General features: G+C 37.4%; 1 protein-coding gene and 1 non-coding gene across 2 annotated transcripts; one reads left to right on the plus strand and one right to left on the minus strand.

The window, feature by feature from the left end:
- Positions 1-2,437: 2,437 nt before the first annotated feature.
- Positions 2,438-18,189, minus strand: PSMA3 (proteasome 20S subunit alpha 3). Its single transcript, XM_014056700.2, has 11 exons — positions 17,917-18,189; positions 12,538-12,620; positions 11,386-11,509; positions 10,774-10,875; positions 10,267-10,340; positions 8,758-8,830; positions 6,993-7,058; positions 4,303-4,349; positions 3,485-3,552; positions 3,222-3,286; positions 2,438-2,600 (listed from the first exon to the last, which is right to left on the minus strand). The coding sequence occupies exons 1-11, from the start codon at positions 17,935-17,937 to the stop codon at positions 2,556-2,558; spliced, it is 768 nt and encodes a 255-aa protein (XP_013912175.1). The 5' UTR covers positions 17,938-18,189; the 3' UTR covers positions 2,438-2,555.
- Positions 18,190-18,274: 85 nt separating this feature from the next.
- On the plus strand, positions 18,275-18,347 carry TRNAK-CUU (transfer RNA lysine (anticodon CUU)). Its single transcript has one exon. It is a non-coding gene; the product is annotated as a tRNA-Lys (tRNA).
- The last annotated feature ends 3,715 nt before the right edge of the window (positions 18,348-22,062 follow it).

Genomic DNA, 22,062 nt, shown 5'->3' on the forward strand with positions numbered 1-22,062 from the left:
TATGGCACTCACTATTAAATGCTTGGTTTTGCTTGACAGCATGAGTGATAATCTTACCCGCAGAAACATGTTACATGCACTGATAATCCTATGAGTTTTAGATTGCTGGGTACAGAAATATTCTCTGTCAATTCTCTGTCCCCGCTGTTCAGTTTAAATGTTTATCCAGAAAATCTATGAATTTAATTCCAAGTAACTCAGTCCCTTTCTTCGATGGGTGCAAACCATCTCTTTTGTACAGTTTTTCATTGGACCACCTGCAGGCATCATGACTAATAAAACCAAAGCCTTCCCTTTTATACACTATTCCTTTAGCTACACATTAAACTCTGCTACACGCTGGCCCTTCCCTTTTTGTTCCTTATATACTGGTAAAACCTCTGAAAAGATAAGCCTACAACCTACATTAGTAAGTTCATACCCCAAGCTCTGGAAATCATTCTTCACAGAAAGTACATCTTTTTGGGACAGATCATTTGTGCCACGATGTATAACAGCATCAACGTCACAGTCCTTACTTGTATTCTTGACTATCTTAAGAATCTCTTGTCCCTGCTGGCAGTAGCACCTGGCAGACACTGGACTTCTTTTAAAACCTTCATATTCTTTCCTAAATTTACATCCCTTACAATTGAATTATCAACCAGAAGGTGACTTCTCTTTCTACATACCTTGATCATCTTATGTGACTGATGTGTGATACCTGGGTCCCCATTTCGCCTGTCCAAAGAAAGTTCTTCATTTTGGACCACGATTCCCTGCTTATTTGAGTCATCATTACCACAACTACCTTGACCTGTCTAGTGTCCCCATTAAGGTCAGCAAGGACGCTTTGTGTTTATGGTTCACAGCTCTCACCCTGTCAGATCCCACTGTTGTCCAGACTGCTCTTCTCCTGCAGGATCTTTGCAGTAGAGGGAGCTGATAGCGTGGCATCTCCATAGTGTGGAACGGCCGAATTGGGCACCTAATTTCTGCTTGGAGAGCACAGATTAGAGATTCTAGGTATAGGTATAGACAGATAGGTAATCTGTCTATATAGACTAGTAATTTGTTTACAAAGGGGACAGTATCCAAATTTGAAGAGAGTACTGAGAAAGACAGGTGCAAAACAGCTATTACATTGAAGTAAGCCAGTCATTTTGAAATAAAATCACAATCTCAAGCACACTAATCCAGAATGTATTCTTGCTATTTTGGTTTATAGATATATGATTTGTGTGCCGTTAGGCAGACGGGCTACTACCTAGTCCTCTCTAGTCAAGTATGATGTTGGCAGTTAAAACATAATTTCTATACAAAACCAAGTAATTTGGACTACTATTCATAGCAAGTAGAGAGGACAGTAATAAATACGGGTTCACTAAAGGGATTTAAATTAATTATTTAAATTATTTTACAAGGATTTAAATTATTTATTGGCCCATATTAATGTATTGGCAAAAGTGCCATATACATCACAGTATATGAACAGCCAGCAAATATATAATGCAACTAAAATCTTTTAGAAAAGTCCTAGAAACTTTTAAAAAGAGAATGTAAAAGTTTTTATGTGCTACACAAGTTTACTGGAAAAGTACTGTACTGAATAAAACATTTACTTTTTTTTCTTCTGAACTTTTTTCTCAGGGTTTTAACTGAAAGTTTAATGAAAGAAAATAGCAATATCCATTATCTAAATTTGTAAATACTGTTTTTCCATCTCTTGTCATATTCTAATATGCCAGAATAGATGTCAACTAAAAAGTGATAATTGAAAGCATGCCTTCTGAAAGCATGATCCTACTGGGGAAGCTATTTCTATTCTGTAGCTACAAACTGACAAACTTTAAAGAAGGCAAACTATCTATTTAAAATATTTCAAATAGTCATATTCATTCAGTAATTAGTATAAGTACCTCAGGATTTTTTTAAAGCATCACACAGTCTGTCTAATACTTCTGACTGTATTATTCATCACAACAGGAAAAGCAGTCAGGGCATACCTGAATACATTATATGTGAATTGAAATGCTACTTCCCATGTATCAGTATTGAGGATTGAAAGGACGTTTTCCTCCAGAAAGTTGGAGAGCTTTCCCAGACAATGATGGGTTAAGCAAGTTGGGCAGGTGTGTGTGTTAAGATGTAACTTTTCATCTGTTGCTTTCAATTTTGCCAACTATTTAACACTTGCCGAATGTTATGCAAGTACAATCTGTAAGCAAATTAAATGCATATCAAGCTGCATGTTTCCATGGATTCTAATTAAATATGTCAAATATGTTGTACTCACTGGGTTAAATTTGGTATCGTGTAAACACAATTTGTAATGCTTTAAAACGTGTAGGAATAAAAACTTGTCTGTAAAGGACTATTCAAATCTATCATATCTCATTCTCTTCTACTTTTCCTTTAATGAATTCTTGGACCAGTCACTCAAAAAGAACTCTAAACAGTAATTGGAAAATGGTTTAGTGCAAGTTGATCATTAAAATATTGTCTAGTACATACATAATGGCAAATACATAAGCAGGCCTGTAGCACAGATTACAAAATGAATTTAAGTAAAAATGTTACATGTTTTCATCATCTGATTCATCCTCTTCTTTCAAAGATTCCTGTTAAGAAAATAAAATCATAGCTTAATTATTTACCTTATTTTTTTTAAAAAAACTAATAAGCAACATAAAAATCAACAAATTTTCAGATAGTAAAATGCAAATTACTTATTTGATGTGGATTTATTGGATTTAAACTAGATAGATACAAATTCAAGAGCAGCCTTTCATTTTATATTTTTTCTGGTTTTTTTTTAATACATTGTCTAATAATAGCCAACATTACATCAGAAATATACTTTTTTCTCCCATAAGATTGAAATAAGATTTAATAAAAAAAATGTCTTCCCAGTGATAGGACTATTTTGGGGGGGTATATCTTTTCCAGGAAATATCCCTAGCATTATCTTTATCGTGTTTCATAAAGTTGCTAAGCTGACATTGTTTGAACATAGACACATTCTATTCTGGTGTTATTTAATATTTATTTAAGGTGGAGATTCTGTTTTACGATTGTTATAAATTACTGAGTCTTGGGATCTGAGCAGTATTTATTTAAATCTTTTCATTAACTGCATAATTAATTTTGATTCCTGAACTGTTTGAAAATATCTTGACAATATGGGAAAATATCTGGAATTGTATGAATTTAAAAACCATTTTCATTTGTTCCAAAGTTACCTTAGCATATTTCTCTGCTTCTTCTTTAACATCTTTGGGCACAATTTCATGTTTTCCTTTTGTTACTGTGAATTTAAAAAGAAGAACATAGTGTATAATTGGAGAATAAAATTCAATTCAGCAATAATTTCTTTGAACATTGTGTGAGTTGTATACCTCAAACAATGATCATCATAAAGATTAATATTAAATATCTAAGTTTAGAGCAAGACTTTACTTCCCATTATTTAAGAAAATATTTTTTTTAAAAATGTGATAATTACTTTCTCCAACCCAACTTAGTTCAAGTTCAAAGGCTTTATCTTTTACTTCATCGTGGACTATGTAGATTCTAGAAGGGGGGAAAAATGAGAATATAATTGTTACTTCAGGTAGAATGATATATATTGTTTTACCCATATTTATGTGCAGCATATTCTCTGATTTTAAATAATATAAAAATTCATATATTTTTCATATAAACCAAGAATAAAAAGCTGTGTACAGGGATATTTCGGCCCATTCCAATTTGATGTCTAAGAGCCTCTGATATCATTTAAACAGTGTGTCTACTTTATTTAAACAGTAGGATCTCCTGCCACATTGTCAGAAAAACAAAATATTCTCATGCAAGCACTTCCTTTGGGAATCAGATCAAGATAAAAGTACAGGTAATTACAACTGTTCAAAAGTACAACGGACCTATTGGGGGCTAGTTATGACTGGATTCCAAGTTGTGAAAGTCTTCCCACCCTCACAGTCATATGACTAAACTTTGGTTGCTTGACTACAGGCCACATTTACAGACATTTGCAGTGTCCTATGTAATGTAATTGCATTTTACAACAGTTCTGCCAAAACCCAGCATTTAGTTTTCAGAAAAAGCACACTCTTAGTGAATCATTGGTTTGCTTAATGACAATGGCATTCACTTAACTGCCTCAAAAAAGTTGTAAAATCAAGTCTCACACGATTGACTCTTTTAACGAACATCATGACTTAAAACCATGAGGTCAGACTCCATTACATAAGTCAAGGACTACTTGTAATTATTTTTAAGCCTACAAGCTGGCATGAAAGTCACTTTTAAAAAAAAACTTACATTTTTGCAACTTCTTTAACAGCATCACGGCATGTCATTTCTTTCATCTGTGGATGTATTATTAGCATTTTACTAATTGTTAAGCACTACTGAAAAACAGTAGATTTCAAGACCATCAATTATAAAGAGCCTCAAAATGTATGGATATGTGTGTGAGTATATGTGTATATAATTAATGCATAGTTTTTTAGTATAAGAATTACATTGTTTTAACTTCTACCCTCAAAACCAATCTATATAGCAGTGATGGCAAACCTTTTTTGGCTCCCGTGTCAAAAGTGGGGGGAGTGCCGAGGTGTCCTGCACGGACATGCCACAACCATGCTATGCAATGACCCCCCCCCTGCGCACGCATGTGCGACCAGCACACACAACCCTACTTTTGGCACGGTTTCTTTGCCCTCCCCAGGCTCCAAAGGCTTTCTAGGAGCCTGGGGAGGGCGAAAACACCCCCCCCCCCGAGCTTACCTGAAGCTCCGGAAGGTGAAAAATTGACCTACGGAAAAACCGAAAGTCACTTCCTCTTTGCTCATAGGGCTGGTTTTTGCACTCCGGAGCCTTTAGGGAAGCCTCCTGAAGGCTCAAAACAGATCTACGGAGAACCCGGAAGTTCGGGAATTGTGACTTCTGGTTTGTCTGTAGGTCCGTTTTTCGCCCTCCAGAGCCTTTAGGGGCATTCCCTAAAGGCTCCGGAGGGTGAAAAACGAACCTATGGACAAACCGGAAGTATGTTCTTGAACTTCTGGTTTGCCGTAGGGCCAGTTTTTTGCACTCCAGAGGCTTCAGCCTCCAGAGGGCGAAAAACAGCCTCAAAAGAAGGCCGAAGTTAGCTGGCCAGCGCACGCATGCGCGCTGCCCAGCTGACAGGGCAATGCCTCGCGTGCCCTGAAATTTGGCTCTGTGTGCCATCTGTGGCATGTGTGCTATAGGTTTGCTATCACTGCTATATAGGGTACTACACACCAGAAGAACTAGACACAAGGACAGTTTTTCCCCGAATACCATCACTCTGCTAAACTAATTCCCACAACATTGTCAAATTATTTACGAAGACTATTACTATTACTATTATTATTCTCATTCTTCCTATTACCTAGTTCCTCCCACTTATGACTATAACCATGTTATTTGTATCTTTATGTTTTATATTGTTTTATATTTATATTTATTTTTTCCTAGTATGGATTGCTTATTAATAATCTATGACTATCACTAAGTGTTGTACTTTATGATTCTTGATGAATGTATTTTTTTTTCTTTTATGTACACTGAGAGCTTATGCGCTGGAGACAAATTCCTTGTATGTTCAATCACACTTAGCCAATAAAGAATTCTATTCTATTCTATTAAATAGTGCTCATGAAAGTTATATTCCATCTTGTACTAATTCCATTAAAATGGAATCAAATAAACGATGTGTTACTAAAGCTGTGATTTATTTATTTATTGTTGTTCAACCATTTCTGGGGTAGTATCAACTTCCTGAGATAGGACATATTTTAAAAATGTAAGTTTTGATACATATACATGTAAAATATAATTCTACCATGTCTGGATGGGATTGGAGAACCAAACTGGGAAGCTCCAGAAAAAAATCTGGAAGCAAATATTGGGAGGATATAGCTCATCTAGCCTATTACAGGTAATCCTTTGGTTATACCTGCAAATAGGACCAGGATTGCCATTGTTAAGTGATACAGTCATAAGTATGACCACACTGTTTAGCAACAATAATCCCAACACTCCCAATTGCTGCTTTAAGCCCAAAACACCTCAGCATAACCTCTAACCAACAGGAGAGAAATAATGTTAGAAAGTATTATTTCACAGAAAGTAGTAGAAGCTTGACACCAAGTTCCATTGGAGGTAGTACCTTAATCATCTGTAACTGAATTTATACATGCTTGGCATAAAAAACAAAAAATAATAAAAAGAAAACAAAAACTTTAAAGAGCAGACTTGATGGAACACTAGGTCTTTTTCTGCCGTCAGTTTTCTGTTTCATGTGTATTAAATGGGAAGTGACATGAATCTTAGTTTTATTTTCATTTATTTTAATCTAAAGTAGACTGGCTGAACAGAAAATAATTCAGGCTCTATACATGTGCTTCTAACAACACTACAATGTAATCTTAGTTTCTTTGAATAAGTATAAATAAGGAATAGCAACTTCAATTTAGAAACAAGCTTTCACTCTATCTGTAAATGAAAAGTGGTCGGAAATGAATTCAAGCTATAGAAAGGAAAGCCATGTCTTATAAAGTTTTGAGTGACATGGGAAAAAGTTTGCAAGGCACTAACGTTTCATATTGTGACTATTACCAAAGTTATCACATCGCACACCTTTATATTTACTTGTTTAGTTTAATTGTGCAATGATTAAGGACAACTTTTTAGTGAGATTTTTCTCCCGTACGATTGAAATAAGACAAAGGGTGCAAAGGTAAATTCATTCAATGATTTATGTATACATATTACAATGATAGCAATACTTAGATGAAGTCTAGTTAGTATGGATAGAGTGGCTGTGTCATTGCAAGTTAATGATTTAATTGCTTTTACCATGTCAAAAGGACTGAAGAACTCTGGAAAACCAGAAGCACTTCCGTATATATTTCCAGTTAATATCACATTTGTACAGAAGAACAAGAACTGCTTTTAGTATGTAATATGCCACAATATAGTCTTACCTGAAGTTTTTCAATCTCTGTCTTTGCAGCCTGCCTTGCTTTACCAATGGCACATCCCCAGTAACCCTGCAAAAAACAAAAAATAAAAAGGATGACATTCAAGAAAAATACCCTATTTTTTATTATAAGATGCTCTGGACTATAAGGCACAGCTAGATTTTGGAAAGGAAAACAAGAAAAAAAATCTGCCTCTGCTTCCCAGCAATTTGCCTCCTTGCAGCAAACAGCCTGATCAGCTTCACCACAGCCTGATTTAGCACAAGCAGCTGATTGGTGGTTAGATCTACCTCCCGGAATACCACCTATCAGCTGTTTCAGGCAGCAGGGCTAGGCGGCGATGTACCCACCACCTGGAATGGGCCAAAAATGGAGCTTGTGGAGGCCAAAAATGGTTTGCGCAGAGGTGGTGATAGATGGCAGCGGCAATGGGCAGTGGTGACCCCCACAGCTGATAGATGGTATTCTAGGAGGCAGATCCAACACCAATCAGTGGTGGGATTCAAATTTTTTTACTACTGGTTCTGTAGGCGTGGCTTTGTGGGCGTGGCAGGGGAAGGATACTACAAAATCCCCATTCCCTTCCCACTCTCAAAATTTCCGCTACTGGTTCTCCAGAACCAGTCAGAACTGGCTGAATACAACCTCTGCTACCAATCAGCTGCTCTTGCTAAATCGGGCTGTGCTGAAGCTGATCAGGCTGTTTGCTGCAAGGAGGCAAATTGCTGGGAGGCAAAGGCCGAAGGGTGGTGACAGAAGGGCGGGCGAGGTTTCGGCAATATTTCTTATATACGACAGAGACATTTCCACCCACATTTTGGGGGGGGGGGGAGTGTGTCTTATACACTGAAAAATACAGCAATCACTGAAACAAAACATATTTACAGATCATTGTTTAAAAATGGCAGACACAATTATATATTTCATAAACGCACATACATAATTATCTGATTTCTCAAAACAGACCGTATTTTATACCATCTCCAAATTGGTGTCATCTAATAAACATCTGTTTATTTAGAAGCTGCTTTAACAATATAACAATTCAGAGGATGATAGTGATGCAACAGTAATAGCACCACTAATATTGAACACAAACATTTGTGGCAAGAGATAGAGGGAGAATTGAATCAGCAGATTTTTTGCTGCCTTTTCCAGTTGTAAATTAACTTCTAGCACACTGAGCAAAAAACAAATATCATTTCTGCCATCTTATTATAAAGTAAAAGCAGTAAATAAGAATTGTGGATTAATCAATTTAGTTTATATTCAGAATTAAGGTTACTACTGCCCAATGGGTTTTAATCTTCATCTGAATAGATAACTTTGCACTTTTGCTATAGAGTAGAGCGCCTATGTGAGCAAACCTTAATTTTACTATGAACACAGTTGGAATAAAAGCTATCGGCATTTCAATTACCAGCTTATGATTTTAAGATAGTTATTACATACTTCTCAAAATTTTGTTCACTGTTAAATACATTTATATATTCACACCAATGATGGTTTGCCAATTTTTTTACTACCGGTTTGGGCTCCCTCGAATGCATGGGCAATGCTTCTGCGCAGAACTGGGTGGGTGGGCGGAGCCTCCAACCACAGCTACTATCGGTTTGCCCAATCCGGGCCGAACCAGAAGCAACCCACCTCTGATTCACACTCACCTCCATTAATATGCTTTTCTGCTATGTTTTAATTACTTCTATTTTCACTAAGCTCATGGATATTCTTGGTTTTCATTTAAACAGATGTAATTCAAAATACTTACATATGAAACGCCTGATGGGTCTATCATGTAAAGCTGAGCACCCTCATCATCATCATAGGAACCTAACATGAAGCTGGAAAATCGAGGTTTCTTATTAGAAACTATTAGGGAGAAATATAGCACAATCTTCAATAAATTATAGAAAAGCAAAGTCCGCATCATTCATAGTTGTTTCACTGGTATAAACTATAGCCTGGGATTAAGCAGAACAGGATCTCTTGGCATAGAATAAAAACTGTAGTTTCCTTAGACTATATCTAAGAGTAAGGTATTCATAACAATAAACCAATCACTTAAATTATCCTTCCAAATTAAAAAGATAATTTAGTCACGCTACTAAACTAGATAGTGGAGGATAAGACAAGGACCATATGTATAATTTGGTACATTACTTCTTAAAACAATAATCTACATTCATTCATAGGTTTTCCTGCTTTAAATATGCCCTCTTTTTAACAGAACATGAATATGAACTAATTAACATCTTGGCTAGGGAGAAAGGTAGTTTGTATCCATCTGTTTTTAATTGATTGCTGTGAGCCACCTGGGATAGTTGTATGAGATAGGCAGACATGTAAGTTCTGTCAATAAATAAGGAGTATGTTGAGAACATATTGATTGAAAGCACGTGGAAGAGGCCTTCATCCTGAAGGATAGACAATGGCTAAAATGAAGATGTTGAGAACCAAGAAACATCCCTGGAAAAGGCAAACCATAATTATCTAGACAGAACAGAGCATTTGGAAATGATTCTGCACTTCTTCAACAAGGTCCGCCTATGAAATAAATTCTTGCCATCATCTAGAATTTGAAAATCAAGTAAATTGTGGTTTATTGAATAAACCTTAATTGAGTAAATTTTGTGTCACAAAATATGTGTTAACCTTATCACTGAGTAACATTCCTGAAGGTTTGATATTTTTTTAACAATTACCATTTTGAGTATCTTTTTGCAGACAGAAAAAATTCACTGAAATAGGAATCCATAATTTCTCTCAATAAAAATCTATCTGGGTGAACTGGGAATGTACTTTTTATATAATAAATTCTCTAAAGGTATCAGTTTATTGCCCCGTGTCCTCGTTGCTATTTTGGATGGTTTGTAGCTTTTCTTTCTACTTAATCTGTTTGCCCAAGAATCTATAATTATATTTGTTACTGCTATCGTTATTTAGAAAATATATGGTGAGCCTATAGATTCAGTAATTAATAGTTAAGGCATCAAGCTAGAAATCAGGAGTTGTAGACTCAATTTAGCCACAAAGGCAGTTGGATGATCTTGGATCAGTCACTATCTCTCAGTCCTAGGAAGGAGGTAAATGGCAAAAAACTCGCCAAGAAAACTGCAGAACCTAATTCAAGCAATTGCCAGCAGTGCAAAAACAAACCAAAACAATGTTATTTGCAGTGTGTTCACAGCTTTGAAAATTCTCTCAAGTCTGTAATAATCAAGTATAAGATCTACAGAATTTCAATACCATGAATACTGAATATAAGAAAAATGGATACCTGCAGCCAAAAGGTCTTACAGCACTATATAGAGTATAGGCATGTACATACATAGCCACTCTATCTGCAAGATGCTATAGGGAGAAAGGAAAATAATTTTAGAGAACCGAAAGTAATATTTCCATTTAAAATAAACTGAAGTAAGTTCAAGCTATATTTCAGAAAGAAAAATGATGAGTCCCAAGGTCACCCACTCAGCCCTACCCTCTCTGTGTCATGTAGATGGGTAGGTTCAGAATGTTTTACTTTCCCTTGTTCAACTTTTCATGCTATCTAGAACAACAAACTGTAATTTAATTAGCTGTAATTAATTTCAAAGCAAGGTAACTTCAAGCTATGGATTATAAATCTGGCTGTAGATTAGAGCTACTATAGTCATGCTATCCTGATTCAATAAATAATAAAGTATGGGAAACAAAAAGTTTCTTAAAAAAGTTCAACAATTTAATATGGTTTAGGTGTTTCTTAGCTGTGATAAAAAGTAGCTCTAATAAAACCATAACCTACTTTTAATGGAATATTATAACCGTAGTTGGATCTAAAGTTAGAAGCTTCTTCTCTTGCTATGTCAGCCAAAGATCGGGCATCAGCGAGGAGTCCTGCTACTGCCTGAAATATAGAAGCACATTTCACAACCTAAGCAGGCAGGAATTTGAAACTCAACATGCCAATCTCTACACCTCATTCTGACAGTATCCTTTATATCAGGAATGTGATTGCCAGGCACGTTTTGAGAACTGGATAAACCAGAACTTCTGCCTCTACAAGATGAAGTCCCAACTGCTTCCTGGTTACAAGTTGAAAGTTACATGTTGTTTATCCAAGACACAGTTTAATTATAGGATTGTTTCTATTAAAACTTGAGTTAAGTCTCTCATGAATCAAGCTTGATATTTTTGTGCTTACATGGACATATCTATGTTGTTTTCTTGGCATTAGTACAGAAGTAGTTTACAGAAGTTTTTTTTTAAATGTCCAAATCTACCAGGAAACCAAGACCTATAGGTTAAGTCTCTAATGAAGTTCCTAATCACTCTGACCAGTTTTTTAACATGAGCAAAGATCAATTAGGTGCTGGCACTTAGCCATATGCTAAATAATAAGTAAATACCAACTCACCATTCCTACATGTCGGTCAACATTAAACAAACGTTTATTGGATCCTTCCTCATACAGTTTGGATAGAACTAATTTTTCTACTCCAAAGACAACACCATCTTTACATCGTATCCCAATTGCTGTACTGAAGAGAAAATAAAAAATAATAATTGGTCAAATATAATTTATTTCATTGCATTTAGTTTGATATGATTTGTATTGCTATACAGATTAGAGGCTAGGCTGCATGGCCAAAATTGCCTCTTCAAACTCTTTAATTCTCTGAAGTATGGGGATACTTGAGTAACCTAATAAAAAGAAAACACCTTAAAGGAATTTAATTTTAAAATCTAAATCTAAAATAGTGAGTTGATTTAATAACTATTTAAGCAAAACAGTCTTGATTAAAAAGTAAATTATTGAATAAAACATTTTAGTTTTAAAATATGCACAGCTACAGGTTAGGTAATAAGCAATGGTTCTCGGCAATTCTCCTGGACTAATCAAATTTTAAATAAGTACACTATGGGATTAACCCTATAAAGATGTGCTATATAAAAAGCAGATATATGAAAAAATGTATAAGCATGCAGTATTTTTAAAAAATATAGGTGAAACTCAGGAGCGCCCCTGTGCCTTCCATTTCAGTTTGAAAAAAACGCAATAGTAAAACCAACAGCCTACCTACAACAACTCTTGATGTTCTATCACAGTACCATTTTATTTTTATTTTAATATTGCTCACTTCTCAGTGTTGCTTGTTGAGATGGGTAGCCATGCAAACTGAATGAAAAACTGACTGCAATCAGGTAGTCTTTGTCACATGCCTATTCCAGACTGCAGTGAAAGCCTAGTGAAGTGCATGACAGATCCCTGGAGAAAATCCCAAGCTCCTCCAGGACTCCAACAGGGTCCATCAGTCATCTCAAGCAAGCCAACTCAATAGGCCTTCTCTATTAGGCTTTATGGTTGATATATGCTTTCTTGAAATAATTAGATAGATTAACTGAAGTCTCCGTACAGTGAATTAGCTGCAACGTAAATTCATTTTTTATATTTTGTTTCTAAGGTTCAAATAAAAATATTACAAACAGTATTTAAGTTATTTGGACTAGTGGAACCTACAAAAGTAACTGACTACATTATTGTAGAGTATAAAAATTCAAATCTTACCTGCTGTTTTCGACAGCTTTCATAGCATACTCTACTTGAAATACTCTGCCATCTGGAGAAAATGTGGAGGCTGACAGATCATACTGTAAGAAAACAAATTAGATTTCTTTCTAAAAAGTAAAAATAATAGAGTTGTATTCATTGGTCTTTCATTGCATCAATACCTGAATATCCTCCAGAATCAGAATTATAGGGGAAATGGGTGGAATAAGTAAATAAATAAATAAATAAATAAATAAATAAATAAATAAATAAATAAATATACAATACAATATTTAATGGTTTCCCACTATTAAAACAAGAGGTTCCAAAATGCAAAGGAATTCTGTACTTATTAAACAAATGTAAACACAGAAGACAGTATTCTTTATTAGCCCCATATGAGAATAAAAATACAACTCTAATCATGTTTTCTAAAAAAATCACTCATTTAGACTCAATAGTATTTACTCTCCAGAAGGAAGAATGTAGACTTCAGCCTTAGGGTATAGTCCTAAAACATTTATTCTGATTAGCAACACGTGGGTCTCAGATGAAACTATCGGAATAGCCAAATGAAAAAAAGCTGCAAACAGGAAGAAGCAAGTAGATTGGATGCAGATTTCCGAAGAGCATTAAGGAAAGGCAACAAATTCTACTGGGAACTTTGCAAACAGCTAGAAGAGGATTGCATGATGGGCTCATCAGGAATGTACTTGTCAAAGTCAAAAAGGATTTTACTGCTTTTTGCTTTTGATAAAGCAAAAAAGGGAAAGAATGGTGACCAACAAGGTGGCAAGTATATATAAACAACTCCATGCCAGCAGCAAAGAGGCTCAGCCTCTCAAGGATGAAGAAAGGGAAGAAACAGAACTAGCCGTCCTTCAGGAAGAAGTTGTGTAGACTATGAGTCAACTGCCAATAAGGCCCAGGTGTTGATACCATCCTGGCAGAATTGCTGAGATCTGTACCACCTACAACTATTACAGCCTTTTGTCAAAAAGTTTGGAAAACAAACATGTAGCCACAGAATTCTATTGACAAAAAAGGGCCACTTTAAGGATTGTTCCAATTACCAACATACCTCATATTAGCAAAAGAGATTGTGTTATAGAGTAGACTGCTTTGTCTCTGAGCCACATGGCTCCAACCTGGAAGTGAGTATCATTTTTGGAGTAGCTGCAATGAATTGTGCCTGTTCCAAAAATGGTACAAACTTTCCAGGTTGGGACCATATGGCCTAGAGACAAAGCAAACTACTCTTCTTCCCTCATACAAGCTCCAGAAGATCTTCTAAAAGTACATGCACAATCAATAACTGGGAGTGGGGAGGAGGGTGTGGGACCCAGTGGTGGGGGGACCCAGGACGAAGGCATGCAGGGAACCTAAGGGCAGCAAGTGGAGAGTGGGATGCCTCGGGTGGGCAGAGGCCTTGGGAGACCTGAGGCAGGGAGCAACTCTGTGCTCTGCTTAACAATCATATCGGGGAGCAGGGATGGGGTTGTTACACAAAACCATAATGTAGTTATCTCGCTTAACAACCATCATAATTTGTGACTGTGATGGGCAGTCTCCATTATGGTCATAAATTGACGACTACCTGTATAATATTGCCATTTATATATAATCATCTTTCACATTTTACTATGTAGTAACAATAACTTGCCTGATTCCTGGGCAGATTTACACCATCTTGCTTACTTAATCGTAACTGTTGTTGATTAATAAATAGTATTTTTATCCACTCTTCTATATAAAAACAGATTATTTTAAATATCAGTCCATAGCTGGATCTTCCCATCATGCTAAATTCTGGTATTCTTATTTTTGAATTACAATTTATATGCCATAAACCCTGGTTTACAAATAATCATACCTTGGTTCAAACAACACGCTAAGCAAAAACAAATGTGCCCATATATTTTACATTCTTCCAATCAGGAAATATGAAAATATTAGCTTTGCTGAAACTAAGTTTGCTTGTAGTGATTTACATATGACTGGCTGACATAAATGAACAGCAACCCCTGCTGGTAAACTAAGCACAGCAATCTGCTTTAACTTTTTCAACTGCAATTTTTTATGCTTAGAATCATGTCACAGATTATGGAAATCCAGATTAATAGCAGGTGTTGAGAGTACTATTAGATTCATATTAATTTTCACAAAATCATATTATATTGTATTTTGAGGCAGACAAGTCCAAATCTGCCCCAGTTCCCAGTCCATAAAGCACCCCCAGCCATTGTAAATATTCGTATCAAGTCTCTGGTCACATAAATGAATGTCAGGATCAGATTTCTGACCCATTGCAAGGTTTGTGGTGACAACTGCAATTTGCATTTTTTGTGGATTTCCAGCAAAAGCAATTACACTCTAATAGGTTCATTTACCGAGCATGGCATTCACTTAATGGTTATTGCATAGAAGGCCACAAAAAGTAGTTCAAGTCACATGTGTGCCTCGACAAATGTATTTAATGGAGACAGTGACTGACCCATCACATTAAGCTTTCAACCAACATCCTTCATGATGCCCAAACTCTCCAGCCAGTATGACTATTGAAAATTTTGATGAGTGGGTATATAGAGAATACAGGTTGAGGAAAATCATGCTTTTTACACATTTTACATTATTAAATGCATCATGATTTATAGAATGAAATGAATTATTTGGCTCCATCAGCACAATGGGCTGAAAGGGACAAAGTATTCTTAGACTGAATTCCTCTAAGATAAAGTTGGTTTTTGTCAATAAAAAAATCAGTGACTTTTGCCCTACTAGTTATTCTGAATGAAGTGGAACTCTACCTGAAAAGGTTGGTTCACAATCTGAAGATCCTCCTAGACTTGTGCCTATTACTTAAGTAGCAGGTGAAAGACCTGTCCAGCTTTGGCTGTTTTGTCTATTATGAGCTACCTGGATCAAGAAGAATTGATAATAGTAACTAATACTCCGATCACTAGTTAACTCTTGACTTATGACCATAATGGAACTTATCCATCACAGTCATGTCACGAGGGTCATAAATGTTTAGTCAGATGATCGACTTGATTTTACAATCTGTTTTGCAACAACCATAAGGCAGCCGCCAGGGCTGTTAAGTGAATGACAGTTGTTAAGGTATACCAATGGTTTGCTATGGGTGCACTTTTGCTAAAAACATGGAAGTAAATGCAGGATTTTGGCAAAACCAAACATGGCAATGTGATCACAAAATGGGACAAATGGTTGTAAATGGAGCCCGGTTACTGTGTTCCCAAAGTTTTATTATGTGACCATTGGAACTTTGAATCCAGGTCATAAGTAGTTCCAAGCAGGTCTGTCATAACTTTGATGAGTTGTAAGTCAAGAACTACCTTTATCTCACTGATTAGTGTAATGTATTCTACATCTGACAGCATTTGGAGACAACCTAGAAGTTTCAGCTGGTTCAATATGTGGTAGCAAGTTTACTCACAGGACAATTCCATCATAACAACATGACAGCATTGGAAAGTTATTGCTCTGGTTACCTTTAGGCTTCCAGGCCTAATTCAAAGTGCTGGTGACGATTTACAAACCTTTTATCATGAATCACTGTTTTTCCCCAAGATGGAATCTACCTGGCCAGTAAGAATATAAGATTTGTCTACTTGGAGTTCCCATTCTGCAGGAGGAAAGGAGGTCATGGACTAGGCAAAAGAGTATCATTCCAACTCTTCTTTGTAACTCCTTGCCTGTGAGGATTTGCACTATTTTCATCTGTCATATGCCATGTTTTGAGGTATTTGGCAAATACCTCAAATTTGCCAAATAGCATAACACAAATTGCCAACTTGAATTCCCTTCAATTAGTTAACAAGCTTAACCAAAACAAACACATTATGAGCAGATCACATATATGATTGCAATTGGTTAATTTGTTAAATAAACTATGGATTAACATTTGGCACACACCGTACTATATTCACACATAACAAATTGCCTAATGACACCAATATTTTAGCCTAGCATGTTTACGAGCATAAGTAAACTGAAGAATTTGTTGATAATGGTATCTGAGAATTTTAAAAATGACTGGACAACTATATGAAGAAGGGTATTATAATGGCTTATTTTTTTATGACTGTTTACAACTTCCTGAAAAACAGGCAGCATTTCTTAAACATTTCCTAGTATGCAGCACTAGTGGGAAAAAACCTATAGTTATTGCCTGCCTGTCCATCCTCATGAATCAAGCTGAATTAAATATAAATATATAAAGAATAGTTGCTGGAATTAAGTATGTCTAATTTAATGAAAAGACGGTCTAGTATAGACATGATAGCAGTGTTCTAATATGTCAGGGGCTGCCACAAAGAAGAGGAAGTCAAGCTATTCTCCCAAAGCACCTGAAGGCAGGACAAGAAGCAATGGATGGAAACTAATTAAGGAGAGAAGCAACCTAGAACTGAGGAGAAATTTCCTGACAGTTAGAACAATTAATCAGTGGAACAGCTTGCCTCCAGAAATTGTTGTCTATTCTGAATAAATTACTTACGGTCTAGTGTGTCTTGCAAGTTCAGAAAAATGATGCATCACACACACACAGTTAATGTGCTTTCTGGTAAAAGAAGTTATCATACTCATAGATGATGCTATCAAAATGTGTTCAACCAATAGCAAACAGGCTTACTCTCATCTAATTTGGCACCTGGCAACCCCCCCCCCCTCATTTAGGAACTCCTACCTATCCTAGGAAATACAACAACCCACCCTGTCTTCAAAAGCTGCCACTTGGCTGGTTACTAATAGCAAATGAGACTAAAGTTCTTAGGTAAAAACAATGTCCAATTTTTCACTCTGAAAGATGACAAGCGAATTAATAAAAGAAGGACAGTCGCTCGTGAACTGGATACATTCCCCCCACCTAGTAACTAGATGATTGGGGCTTTCACTTTCAAGATTCTCAGCCCACACCGCCCATTAGGGAGCAAATTGGCAGGAAAGCTTTGAAACCGAAGAGGGACGTCAATAGGCAAGCCGTACTTTGATGGCCTTGTCAATGGAAAGACAAGGGATGCCAAGGCTTGGAAGCGTTTTAGAAAACCCTCTGGAAAGTTCCCAGGCCGAGGCCCACTCTATTCCAGGGAGGCCCGTGCCTCCCTTCCCCCTCTCCGTCAGATTCGCCTTCCGCTTTCGATTTTCTTCTGTGACTCAGCACCGCCATAAGCACCCCAATTCTCCAGACAACGGCTGATGACGTCATGGAAAGCGCGTGGCTCCCTCGCAGACCCCGTATGTGCAGAGCATTTCGTCTTCTCGTCCTCCCCCCCCCCCAGCGCCCCTCTTCTCCCACTTTCGAAATCCGCCCCCTCCAACTTCGCCGGGGTGACCAGGGTCAGCTTCCTTCCCCGCTTCTTTCTCCGGCTCACTTACCCCGGTGCCGATGGAGCTCATGGCGGAGGAAGCCTCAAAACAAACCACCCTCTTAGCTCCTACCCGGACTTTTCCTCTCTCTCTTTTTTTTTTCGCCCCTTCAGATGGTCACCCACTCGCGCGTCTCAGTCGCTCTTCAACAACGCGCACGTCCATTGGACGCCGCCTCCAAGCGCCTTGACTAATGACTTCTTCCAGTAGGCTTACGGACCCGAAGAGGTGGAGCCAACCGCACAAAGTATCGGGAGCGCGCTCACGAAAGGACCGCCGAGTCACTGCGGAGGTTTTCAGGTGCGCGCGCTTCATTGAAAAAAATAGTAATGGAGTGATATTCAGTATAGGAAGCCGGAACTACAGCGCCCGGCTAGCTCAGTCGGTAGAGCATGGGACTCTTAATCCCAGGGTCGTGGGTTCGAGCCCCACGTTGGGCGGTTGTTCTTTTTCTCATTTTTCCTTCCAGAATAAAATTTAGGGAACAAAACTAATGATATCAATAAAATCAAAAGCAACAGTAGCTCAGGAAATTTTACTAGATTCATTGGGTTTTCTGAGTAGATGTCCATAACAATGGGCTTGAAACCTGTTTCTATAGTAGTGAGGGGCTGGCTGCTAAAGTGGCACACAATTGAAAGTAAATCAGGAAGACTGTAATTGGTGTGTGTGTTTGTGTGTCTGGCAAGAACAAAGAATGCTTATCAACAGGAAATATGCATGTGTAAAGCTTGTAGCAATTATGGGTAGCTAGAAAGTTGATAAAAGGAACAAGAATTAGACAACTTGCAGACTTCAGCCAAAAGTTAGCAATGGAGATGGTCTGCAGCAAATGAAATGTCTATTAGATAACTCCTGGGGCATTCATTAGCCAAGGCTTAGGAATGGGCAGCAGTAGAATAATAGAACAAAATGTAGAATTGTTGCTAAAATGTTTATTAGAGGATATTTCTTATTATTTCACCTTGTCCGGCCTTCTCCTTTATTGAAAATGTATAAAGCTTTCTTAATCCTTTGTTCTTGGTTCTTGGCCTTTTGACCAGGAAACCTTTTCCTTGGAGTACTCCAATAAAAAGCAATCAGAAAACCTGCACTTTGTGTCTGGCGTTTATCATTGGCTTCGGTACCAGGCTCAGACCTGAATTGGGAACAACAATCGGTATTAGCCACGATGAAATAGAGATGTATAAAGCTGGCAAAGGGACTTAAGGGAAAGAGAACTTCCAAATTTAATTTATTTAAATATATAAAAGCAAAAGAAACCAAAAAACACCCACATAGAGTTCCGGTAGGGGAAAAAATAACATGCAGGTATTTCCTTTTTATTTCCTCCTGTTTTATTTTCTGTGTTGTTTAATTTTATTATCAAGATAAATGGACAAAAGGAGCAAACTTTTTTTTATTCTTCAGAAAAAATAACCATACTTTTCTCTTCCCAAAATACCTACAGTATTTTGCTTAACACCTAGCCTGATCCTTTTTTTCAGAATTCCTAAGTATACTTTCTTACAAAAGGAGCTAGGTTTTAAAGAAAATTTTGTTGTTAGATGGGGCATCTGTACATTACAGCAGACATCACCAGTCATCACTACTTCCCTTACATCTTGGGGAAAAGTTTAATACAAATTATTATTCTAATTATGGAAGTCCAATTAGCTCTCCATACAGCAAATAAAGGCTAGCTAGGTACTGTTGAAAGAAATGTCCTTCTAGGTTCAGTTCAAAGTGGGGGGGAAAGACACTGGAAACATGGAGGCTGCTTCGAAAGATGATTTTAATGGTGGCCACATGGTTTGAGGTCCTGGGGGAAAAGGTGATCACATGCTTCAAGTTGTTAGTTAAAGAAGAAAAAGAAAAAGAAAAAGAAGGGGGCTTGCTGAGAGTTCCTGAGTTTTTTATACTGTTTGGTCCCACCTCTCTGTTTCCAGTTCCTATGTAAGAAATGTATTCTGACTAGTTGTCAGACTCCCAGGTGCCGGGGAGGTGGAGCTAATTTTGTAGCTAACTTTGTAGGTTGTGTGTCTTTTGAGTCCCAAGCTTGGTTGAGTTCCCAGATGCCATGTGGTGAGTTTCTGTAGAAGGCCAATCCTACCTTTGTTATGTTGAGCAGACTAGCTCAGGCTTTTTAATGACCCATTGACAAAGTTGGGGGCTATTAAGAGTAAGTCTGTTTCCTGCCTAAAAACATGTTTTTCCATTTCTTATCCAAGAAAATATAATATTCTGCCTTTTCAATATTTCCCAGGATATTTCATTCTTCTAGGATGGAGGGGGGTGCTAACTTCCTACAATAACACATGGCATTAACCCATAATGTGACTTGCTTGATTTTGGCTAATATATTGTGCCATTATACTTTGTTAATCATATTTTGCCATATATGTAGGCTTTGAATTACCACCATTTATTTAATGACCATTAGAAGTTACAACTACACTGAAAAAAGTTACTAATGACAGGTCCTCGCACTTACAACCATTGCAGCATTCCCACAGTCATATGATCAAAATTTGATGCTTGGCAGCCAGCATGTATTAATGATAGTTGCAATATACCAGGCTCACGGGATCATCAACCTTCCCAGGCAATTTCTGCCAAGCAAAGTCATTAGGGGAAGCCAGATTCACTTAACAATCACATTCACTTAACAACTGCAACGGTTCTTTAAGCATGTCAAAAAGATAAACCTGACATGACTCACTTAGCGACCTCCATGCTTAGCAACAAACATTCTGGTCCCAATTGTGGTAATAAGTTGCAGATTACCTGTAGTGTTCAGATAGTCCTCGATTTACAACCACAATTGACCATACTGCAATGATTGTAAATGTGGAAAATGGTCATGTCACTTTTTTGGGTGTCCTTGTAACTTTAAACAATCACCAAATGAATATCAGTAAGTCAAGGTGGCACAGTGGTTAAATGCAGCACTGCAGGCTACTGCTAGATCAGCAGTTCAGCGGTTCAAATCTCACCAGCTCAGGGTTGACTCAGCCTTCCATCCTTCCGAGGTGGGTAAAATGAGGACCCAGATTGTTGGGGGCAATATGCTGACTCTCTGTAAACCGCTTAGAGAGGGCTGAAAGCCCTATGAAGCGGTATATAAGTCTACTGCTATTGCTATTACCTATATGGCACAGAGACACAAATGGGATTTGTTAACAAAACATGGATAAACAAACAGATTGGCATGCTATAGAAAGGCAGTCAAAATATTCTAAGTATTGCTAACCCTTTGGTTACTTAGGTTGGTCTGGGAACTGTGGAAAAATGCAGAACTTTACGGTTTTATCTCAAGAAAAATAAGCAAATAATTTTTTCAGTCTGTTCTTTCATTTTTGTCTGCCTTCTCAAAGAGCATCCAAATACAGGTAGTCCTCAACGTACAATCACAATTGAGCCCAAAGTTTAGGTTGCTAAGTGAGAAATTTGTTAAGTGAGTTTTGCTCCATTTTACGACTTTTCTTGTCACATTTGTTACAGTGAATCACTGCAGTTGTTAAATTGGGAACACATGGTTGTTAAATGAATCTGGTTTCCCCATTGACTTTGCTTGCTGAAAGGTCACAAAAATGGTGATCACATGACCCTGGGACACTGCAACTGTCATAAATGTGAGTCAGTTGTGAAGCATCCGAATGTAAATCAAATGATCATGGGGATACTGCAACAGCCATGTGTGAAAAATGATCATAACATGTCACTTTTTTCAGTGCCGCTTGAATCACCAAGCGAACTATGGTAAGTCAAGGACTACCTGTTAGCATTTTTCTGTGTAAGATAATGCTCTAGCCTACCCTGTTTCCCCAAAAATAAGACCTCCCCAGATAATAAGCCCAATCGGGCAGTTGAACACATGCGCTAAAATAAGCCCTCCCCCCAAAATAAGCCCTCCCCCGAAATATTGCAATACAGCAGCAGCCATGAGGTGACCACGTTCACCACCTCCTGCACCTCAAAAATAATAAGACCTCCCTGAAAATAAGGCCAAGTGCTTATTTCGGGGGTCAAAAGAAAATAAGGCCCTGTCTAATTTTGGGGGAAACACGGTAGGCGTTCCTAAACTGTAGGCCAAGGGATTATAAGCAATTTTGAGAGGGAGAGGAGGAGGCGTGCAATGCAGTGGTGGGATTCAAAAATCTTTTAATACCGGTT

Source organism: Thamnophis sirtalis, unplaced genomic scaffold (assembly GCF_051295495.1).
Source record: "Thamnophis sirtalis isolate CommonGarterSnake01/CBP01778 unplaced genomic scaffold, rThaSir2_p1.2 scaffold_1, whole genome shotgun sequence".
Taxonomy (NCBI): Eukaryota; Metazoa; Chordata; class Lepidosauria; order Squamata; family Natricidae; genus Thamnophis; species Thamnophis sirtalis.